General features: G+C 39.2%; 1 protein-coding gene across 1 annotated transcript; it reads right to left on the bottom strand.

Annotated features, from left to right (window-relative positions):
• Positions 1 to 1,180: 1,180 nt before the first annotated feature.
• Positions 1,181 to 4,979, bottom strand: LOC138340236 (uncharacterized). The gene is made up of 8 exons (XM_069291946.1): positions 4,558 to 4,979; positions 4,396 to 4,473; positions 3,858 to 4,278; positions 3,329 to 3,774; positions 2,570 to 2,813; positions 2,148 to 2,513; positions 1,901 to 1,955; positions 1,181 to 1,719 (listed from the first exon to the last, which is right to left on the bottom strand). The coding sequence occupies exons 1-8, from the start codon at positions 4,977 to 4,979 to the stop codon at positions 1,181 to 1,183; spliced, it is 2,571 nt and encodes an 856-aa protein (XP_069148047.1).
• Positions 4,980 to 10,044: the final 5,065 nt, after the last annotated feature.

The raw sequence follows: 10,044 nt of genomic DNA, 5'->3' as shown, positions 1-10,044 counted from the left end.
AAAATGTCTTCTAAATGATTTAATGAGTGATTATGAGTTTATTTAATGTATGCTGATAAGAATGTTCTCTATCTAGGGTAAGTTTGAGGGTTGCCTCAGTAACCTTAAAGAGGGTGTAGGGGCGGTTTTTCTTGTCCTATTAGGTGAATCTTGGAGTAACCTAGTTAGGGAGTAAATGAAAAGAAAAGGGAACATTCTAATCGTAGGTAGTCTTAAGGATTGTTTAGGTAGGCTTGAAGAGGGTGTATGGACGGTCTCTTCTTGTCTTTTTTAGCTAAGTCTTAGGATAATCTTTTGTGGGAGGTATATATGTTTATATGGTTTCTAAGTCATGTTAATTCTATATTATAGGTCATAATTGGAAGGAATCTTATATGTGAAACTTGACATGTTAAAGGTGTTTCTTATGCTTATGTTATAAAGATTTTTTCAAAAAGAGCACGTTTTAGTACCTCCTCGTAGGACAAGTCTTCATCGACCTCCAAACCTTCCAGAGGTAGAATTGTTGTTGGATCATCTAGGCACTTCTTTAACATGGATACAAGAAAGACTAGATGGACAGAATCTAGCTCCACAGGCAATGCTAACTCATAAGCCACCTCACCAACAGGTTGTAGGACCTCGTAAGGCCCAAAATACCTCGGAATCAACTTCGCCTTCCTGCCAAACCTCATCACCCCCTTCATAGGTGATATATTCAAAATAGACCTGGTCACCAACATCAAACTCTAAGGGTCATTTTTTGTTATCTGCATATGACTTATGTCGACTGTAAGCAGTAGTCAACCTGTCCCTAATCACTGACCTTCTCTAAGGCCTCATGAATGATGTCTGGACCCAAAATGGATGACTCTCCAACCTCCAACCACCCAACTAGAGATCTACACCTCCTACCATACAGTGCATCAAACAGTGCCATCCCAATGCTGGAGTGATAGTTATTATTATACAAGAACTCTGTAAAAGGAAAATGCTCATCCTAGCTACCCCTAAAGTCAATCACACATGCTCTCAACATGTCCTCCAATGTCTGAATGGTGCGCTCTGCCTGCCCATCAGTCTGAGGATGAAAGGCAGTACTAAGTTTTACCTGCGTGCCCAAGCTTTTCTGGAAAGATCTCTAGAAATGTGAAGTAAATTGAGCTTCTCTATGTGAAATGATAGACAGAGGAGTCACATGTCATTTCAAAATCTCATCTATGTAGAGTCTCGTATAGTCCTCGGCTCTATAAGTAGACATCACAGGGATAAAGTGGGTAGACTTGGTCAATCTGTCCACAATAACCCATATGGAATCATGTTGTCTCCTAGTCCTCGGAAGACCAACCACGAAGTCCATATTAATGGCCTCCCACTTCCAAGTTGAAACCTCAATAATTTGAGTAAGACTATCAGGCCTAAGATGTTCTACCTTAATCTGCTGACAATTAGGACACTTGGCCACATATTCTACAATGTCTTTTTTCATTCCATCCCACCAATAACTCTGCTTAAGATCATGATATATCTTGGTGGAACCTAGATGCATGAAATATCTAGAACCATGGGCCTCTGCCATAATCCTGGTCCGTAAATTATCCAGTTCTGGTACACACAACTTGTCTTGATACCTAAGTATGTTATCACCTCCCAAATAGAAAGACACATTCATCTTTATCAACACTGAGTCCTTCAGCTCCATCAACACAGGATAGAGACATTGACGCTGCTTGACTTCAACTACAAGGATGATTCAAAACAAGGATGAACTGAAACACCCCAACTAGTAGAGTCAACCAATCGCACACCTAGTCTGGACAGTCTGTGTACACGTTTTTCTAACTCCTTCTTTCATCCTCAATGTAGGTTGTACTTATCATGCTTATCCTGCTCAAAGCATCGGCTACAATGTTAGCCTTACCTGGATGGTAGTGAACATTCATGTCATAATCTTTCAACAGCTCCAACCATCTCCCCTGATGTAGATTCAACTCCCTCTGTGTGAACACGTACAGGAGACTCTTGTGGTCTGTGAACACATCCAAATGCACTCCATACAAGTAGTGCCTCCACAGCTTCAGCGCAAACACCACATCTGCTAACTCCAAGTCATGAGTGGGATAATTCTTCTCATGAACCTTGAGTTATCTGGATGCATAAGCTATCACCTTACCACCCTGCATAAGAACACAACCCAAACCAACCCTAGATGCATCACAATAAACAATGTAATTCTCACTACACTTAGAAAAAGTAAGCATCGGGGCTGAAGTGAGTTTGTCCTTGAGCTCCTGGAAACTCTTCTCACAAGCCTCTGTCCATTCAAACTTGTCCTTCTTCTTAGTCAGAGATGACAATGGGGAAGCAATGGAAGAAAAGCCCTCCACAAACCTGCGGCAGCAACCAGCCAATCCCAAGAAGCTACGGATATATGTGGGAGTAAGAGGTTTTTGCCAGTTCTTAACAGCCTCAGTCTTCCTAGGTTTAACTCTACACCTTGATCGGACACAACATGACCCAGGAAGGTTACTAATCTAAGACAAAATTAACACTTGCTGAATTTGGCGTGCAACTAATGCTGTCTAAGTACCTTCAAGGTTAGTCTCAAATGTTGTTCATGCTCTTCCTTGGTCCTAGAGTAGATGAGAATGTCATCAACGAATATTATGACGAAAGAGTCAAGGTATTCAAAGAAGACCATATTCATGAGATCCATAAATGCAACAGGTGCATTCGTGAGACCAAATGACACAACCAAGAACTCATAATGACCATAACGAGTATGAAAGGTTGTCTTTGGGCTATCACCATCCCTACCCAAAGCTGATGATACCCTGAACGAAGATCAATCTTAGAGAAGAAACCAGACCCTTAGAGCTGATCGAACAAATTATCTATTCTAGGAAGTGGATACTTATTCTTTATAGTGACCTTGTTGAGCTGCCAATAATAGATACATATTCTAAGGGTCCCATCCTTCTTTTTCACAAACAACACTGGAGCGCCCCAAGGAGATATGCTCGGCTAAATGAAACTATTGTCAGTGAGATATTTTAAATGCAGCTTCAACTCTTTGAGTTCAACTAGAGCCATTCTGTAGGGAGGAATCGAAATTGGTTTAGTATTGGATTCTAAGTCGATACCAAAGTCAATCTCTCATGGAGGGGGGACTCTAGGAAAATCATTAGGAAATACATCTAGGAACTCAATCACAACAGGAATTGAGTCTATGGAAGGAATGTCATGATCTAAATCATTAACACTCACAATATGACATAATAACCCCTTGGACATCATTTTATTGGCCTTAAATTTCGAAATCTAGGGATTAGGACGACTCGAGTTGTACCTCTCCCATACTAGTTCCTCTTCATTAGGGAAACAAGATCTCATCACTCTATTACGACAATCCAAACAAGCATAAAAACTGTGAAGCCAGTCCATGCCAAGGATAACATCCAAATCATGCATGGGTAACTCAAATAAGTCTGTACAGATAGTCTTACCACTTACAACTATTGGGCAATCTTTGAATACTCTATTAGTTCTTATATTTTCTCCTAAAGGTGTACTAACCACTATAGGATCATGCAGAACTTCAGGCAATACTTCAAAAGTGAGAGCAAGCAAAGGAGTTACAAAAGAAAGGGTAGACCCTGGATCAAGTAAAGCATAAGCAGAAGTTGAGAATACTTGCAGCATACTTGTGACCACATCAGCGGACTTCTCCTGCTCCTCCCTTCCCTTTAGGGCATAGAACTTGTTCCTCTTAAAAGGCTTGAGTGTTGTTGCACCCTGTGAATTAAGCCTAAGCTGAGCATTACCTCAAGCCTGACCTCTATTTTGTGGGCAGTCTCTAACCATATGCCCACTCTTACCACAACCAAAACAGGCATTAGTGCCCTGTCTGAACTCTCCACTGTGAGCACAACCATACTTAGCACAGTTCTTTTTTGGATGCTGCATCTCACCTCTATTTCCCTTCTTGGGCTCAAGTCTGCCTCCTCTAAGTGTTTTACTCCTTTGGGAATTTTAATTCCCAGAATTTTGCTGCCCTCTCTTGAACATGGGCTGCTCACGGACACCAAAATTGTTTCTATGGCCCCCATGGCAGGGACCTGCCTGATCTTGAGGCTTCGGCCTCCTAAAATCACGAATGCCCCTTTTTTGTGGTTGTCCTCTACCTGCTGGACATGCACCATCATCCTGGAGAGTTCCATGTTATCATGGAGCATCGCAGACCGACACTCCTCCTCCAGATATCCATCGATTCTTGTGAGGAACCTGCTCATCTCATCCCTGCCATTAGATACAAGGGATGTAGCAGACCTAGATAATTTTAACAAACTTTAGTACTCATATCATCCTTGTTTTTAGATACTAATGAAAATAGTATACCAGGATAGTTTGACTAACTTCAGGGAATACTCCCTGACTGTCATTGATCCCTGCGTAAGGTTGATAAACTCATCAACCATTGCATACCTCATATCCCTAGGAAAGAATCTCCCAGTCTTAAACAGCTCCCAAGTGACCGGAACTCCTCTCAAAGCTCGGCTATCCTTCTACATCTTGCACCAAGTCTGTGCAACATCTTTGAGCTGATAGGAAGATAGCTTTGCTTTCTCAGTATTGGTGGCCCCCATAGCCACCAAAATATTATGCACCTCATCTAAAAACTCCTTGGGGTCCTCTGAAGTCTTAGACCCTATGAAAATAAGAGGGTTCATCCTCGTGAAGTCTCTCAGCCTGCCAGCCATACTACGCACTGATGGTTTCTCCCTCTCAACATTTTGTCGGTTGACCTGGGCATTCATCTCCTGGGCCTGCATAGTGATGGCATGTGCCATCTGGGCCACAGATGCCCGCACCTCCGCATCAGTCAACCCAGCTGGGTTAACTGGCATAGTCACTCCTTCAGTTGGAGCCTGGGGTGGAACCTGATTGTTCCCAGCAACTGCTACTCCTATCCTCTGACCAATAGTTCTCCTAGTGTTCATTCTCTGTATACAACATGGATTGATGTTAGACACGCTCATAATATCAGAAAAGTCAAACATTAGGAAAGGCATGATAAGATCAGAAGAAGGGAAATTTTCCTACGCATCATGCAGTCTCTAATCTGGTATAGTGGTGTACTTCACTACCATGACTTAGAAACTACTCAATGTGGTTGATGTGAACATATTATCCTCGAAATTAAACCTAGCACTCTGATACCAACTTAGTCACGATCGGAGTCTAGACCCCAGACGAGACCGGCGTCGTTGACTTCTTAGAGGTCGCAGACAAGCCTACAAATGTCACCTTACTTGATCTAGATTAATTTAAGCAGAAAATTTGAAAATTTATGTTTCCTAACATGCTTACTAAACATTCTATTACATATATAATTGTTCACCATCAACCATGTAACATTAAGATCATCAAATGAAAGAAATAGTTCATAGCTGCATTAAATATGTACTTGCCAAAATGACACCAATATAAAGTCTGAAATGAAATGGGAAATGAAACACTAGTGGAACATGCTCCACTAGATAAAGCCTACATCTAAGCTAGATAATAAAAGTAGACAGTCTCGAAAGCATGATGGCCTACCAAGTTTGGATGAAAGCTCCACGTCCGGATAGCTGCAACGTCAATTTGTAAGCTCTAGCGTCCACCTATGCCTGCACCTAAAATTTAGAGTTGTATGGAATTAGTACACACCTGTACCAAGTATGGGTATATGCAAGCACACACCAAGGACATGCATGAGAAAGGATAGCTCTTTCCTAACAACATGATTATGGAAAGTCAAGTCAGTGGACTTTCCAAATTGAGATTAGGAAAATGAGTGACTTTTCAAATTTGGATTAGGAACTTTTCATATTGCACACAGCACATAACATCTTACACATAGCACATATCATATAGCATATAGCACATAACATATTTTGTAACACTCCTTCATATTCCATGATACCTTGGAATCATGGACTTGACATTAAGACTTTCCAAAATGAGGGATCAACATATGGGACCTCAACTAGGGAGTTTTTATTATCAAACACAGAGTCTGCTTCATTCATTCATATGGTCTTCCTTTCATTTCGTTCATAGGCTAGTGTGAACACCAACTATACCTAGGATGTAGTTTAAGACTTTCATCGGGTTTGATATGCAATGATCAAGAATAACCTAGTTCCATTACTTGAGTCTAGCTCACCTCTTGATTATTCTATCCTAAAACCTTTGGTATCGTTCATTTCAATATGTGCATCATTTGAGGTTGGCCTCATTTATCCATTGGGAACTTTAACTTTAATCGACATAGATCATGTGAGCATCATGAAATCCAGTGTCTCCACCACACCAAAAAGAGGTGGAATCACCGGCCAAAGTGACCCAAAACATGCTAGCATACATGGGAATTCAACCCCGCTAGATCCCTATATTGGAAGTATAGGTTCAAAGACTAGGAGATATAAGGAGACCCATTCTCGACACGCCAGACAATCTCATCTCATGAGAGTTACGTGAACCTCTACCCTTCCAAAATGAAGGCATCACCGCTCATAGCTAGTCTATCGGTGCACAGTATAAATTTCCATTACATTCAACTCATACGTCATGGAAGTTGGCTTCTAGTATGAGGACATCATAGATCAATAGATGATTTCTCATCTCATCATTTGTATTAAGTGTTTTAATCTCAATACTTTGATTAGAGTGTTCATAGAGACTGGTCTTTTCATTAACTTTACACTCTCATAGGTGAGTACGTTTAGTAACATTTACTTAGGCTCATTTGAGATTGCTCTTATCTTTTACATTAGTGTCATACCATGTTGTCACCACATCCATTAAGATTAGCACATTTTCTCTTCATAATTACTCACCCTTTTTTACGCGAATGTTCATTTCATCATATGTCAATGCACTTGGCCATTTAGTGTGTTTCACACTTTTACTTAACCCTTCTAGAGTTTCATCACTTTATTGTTCATTTCATAATTTCATTGTTTATTTTGTAATATGCCTATGCACTTGGCCGTTTAATGTATCTTAGACTCATACGTAACCCTTCTAGGGTTTCATCATTTCATTACATACATCTTAGGTTCACTTATTTTTAGTCGTATGCTAGACTTATGGGTCTATACATACAAGTCATGATGCTTCATTCATAGTTTGTTAAGTGACTCATATCTTCCTAATATTATGTAGTACAAGACTTATGTATCTTGTATGGATGCCAAGATCTCGATTTCGATCTTAGTAGGTGGCATTACTCTTGAACATTTAATTCACGTATGATTTATGTATCAACACGGAAGGGAACCAAAGTTCGAACCTCTTGGACAATACTTACATTTTTCCTTCACTTTATTTTTAGTCTTCATTAAAATGTGACCCTAGATCGAGCCCTAAAATCAACATTCTATCTTTATTTTTCACCTTGGGTTTTCCTCTTATTTGGACGAAGGGTTGTGGGATCGAACCCCCACAACCCCTTTTTATTTTTCATTTAAAATTTGTATAGTCCAATTCGCCTTGACCAAGAGGTTGTGGAATCAGACCCCCACAGCCTCTTTTTATTTTATTCATTATTTCGTTGGAAATTGGGAGGTTGTGGGTTCGAACCCCCACAACCTCCTTATTTTATTTTTAATTTCGCTAAGGCTGTGAGTTTTTGGGTTCGAACCCCACATCCTCATTATTTTATTTTTAATTAAAATTGTCTTAGCTAGGCATTTGGCAGTGAGGTTGTGGGATCGAGCCCCCACAGCCTCACTTTATTTTTTAATTTATTTCTCCCTTTTCCTTTCCATCCTTGAGGTTGTGGGTTCAATCCCCACGCCTCCATTTTATTTATTTAAATTTTTTCATTTCCTTACTCGCCTGTACACCCATTTCAAATCCCCCCAACCCCATTTCTTTCTTTCTTGCGAGATTAAGGTTCCACACGGGTGAGGTCACAGGTTCGAATCCTGGTGGCCTCACCCCTTTAAATAAATTTAATTTTTCTAGATTTCCCTTCTATACTTTAGCCCAAACTAAACTTATATTTTTGTCTGTACACTTAGTCATTTTCTTAACTTATTTTCATCAATATTTCCACTTGAAAACTTGGGAAGATTCATGGATTGTTTAACACTTTTTGGGGTGTATTTCATGGATTCGTTTATCTAAATTATTGGCGCTCATATCAGCCCCACGTCCATTTTTATGAAAATCACGATTTACATAGGTTTATGTATGTAAAATGACAACCAAAACAATATTAAACTTGAAGCCTTAACTTGACCTCATTCACAGTAACCTTCATAGTGACATTTTTGCACATACTCACACTTGCACAAACTTTCGAGTACATGGTTACATTTCATACGATTTCAAGTACACAACGTAATCATAGTCATCACGAAAACATCACATACACCTAAATATACAGCAATCATACCAACCCTATGATTCATTGGCAGCTAGTGACAGGTTCATGCAAAAGGGGAAACAATCCTAGTTTTCAAATGACTAATACGAACCTTAAGGGGTCTCTTGGGAAAGGGACCAAGAGAGAAGAAAACCCATACCTTATTTTGACGTTCAAACCTTGAAGTTGCTTCCCAAACACTCCACTCAAGAACACATCTAAGCCTCCTCAATATTAACTCCACTCAAATGACAACCTCACTTAGCCTTGTGTGCGCGATTAACGTTTGTTTTCTTGTGATTTCGTGTGAGTTCTTCAAGTGTGAAGACCTTAGTTTATTTTTCTGCTCTATATCTCATTTTGGCAGAGAAATATCATGTGAAATAATGGAAGAGATTGAGCGTGAAAGTTGAGAGATAGACGTGAGAGAGTGGGAGTTATATTAGGCTTAGGAGACTAGTTTAGGACTTAGTCAAATAAGGTTTTTTTAATTATTAAAAAACTGATTTTTATTTTATTTTAAATCAGATAATGAATTATAATCATCAATTAATTATATTAATTCAATAGCTTAAATAAAAATCACATTAATTCATTGTTTCCACCTAGGTTCGAACCCGGGTGAAGCAAGACTTCACTTCAAGAGCTTAATTTCGGCTATCTCCCCCCAAATTGCCCCTCCCCCTTATTAATTAAATAATTAATTATATATTTACGGTAATTATGATATTACCCTTAGCCCTGAAAAGATCATTTTACCCCTAGACCCTCCAAACCTAAGATTTCCTCTTTTTAAGTCTGGTAAAGACTCATTCGAGTAAATTTTCATATTTGAGAGCCCTACATGGTTGGACCCAACCTTTCCTAGCTTAACTAACTCCCCAAGTTAGTTGGCTTGGATGTAGCAAGGGTTTCGAAGTATGGTTCTACGCGCATCAATCCGTGTGAGCCCTGGTCTAATCATAGGCATTCTTGACACATTAAGTATCACATAGTATATCCATTTTTAGGGTTGTTACGGTGACTACAACTCAAAATACTTTCATAGTATTTTGTGGAGTAGAAGAAGGAAACTCTATGTTCACTCTATCAAAAACCATAGAAGTATTTGGATGTAGGGTTACGAGAAGATAACAAAGGCTACTATCAAAACATTACAAAGATTTCTTTAATCTGAGGCAACAAATCAATCACAATTCCATTCTAAAATATATCCCTTCTATAATCAACATAAAAGATAATGAGTATCTTTCAATAAATCCAGAAGAAGAAGAAGAAGAAGAAGAAGAAGAAGAAGAAGAAGAAGAAGAAGAAGAAGAAGAAGAAGAGGAGGAGGAGGAGGAGATTAGGGAAACTATTTGAGTATGACCACAGAAAGTAGTGCAGGACCCTATGGTTTTAACGCAATGTCCTTTCAAGTTAGTTGGGTTATTATCAGAAGGATTATTTGTAATGTGTGGTATTCAGTCTTGGTTAATGGTACAAGACATGGTTTTCTCAAATCTTCTCAAGGCCTCAATCAAGGAGATCCTCCCTCTCATTCTCTATTCAATTTAGTGTTTTATCGAAAAAATTGATTTTCGAAAAGAGTTTGTTTTATTTTTAAAGTATTTTCGACTGTTTCAGAGTCGCCACTTAATTTTTAA

This window comes from Solanum lycopersicum, chromosome 12, assembly GCF_036512215.1.
Source record: "Solanum lycopersicum chromosome 12, SLM_r2.1".
In the NCBI taxonomy this organism is placed as follows: Eukaryota; Viridiplantae; Streptophyta; class Magnoliopsida; order Solanales; family Solanaceae; genus Solanum; species Solanum lycopersicum.
Note: the sequence above shows the minus strand (reverse complement) of the source record. Positions and strands in the feature narration are given on the sequence as shown.

Excerpts from the sequence above, each read along its gene's own strand:
- LOC138340236 (XM_069291946.1), bottom strand. The coding sequence starts at position 4,979 with ATGAACACTAGGAGAACTATTGGTCAGAGGATAGGAGTAGCAGTTGCT. Across the intron at positions 4,474-4,557 it reads AAAGATGTTGCACAGACTTG|GGATATGAGGTATGCAATGG; the intron begins GTGCAAGATGTA and ends ATTCTTTCCTAG. Across the intron at positions 1,720-1,900 it reads GAATGTTCACTACCATCCAG|TTGAAGTCAAGCAGCGTCAA; the intron begins GTAAGGCTAACA and ends TCATCCTTGTAG.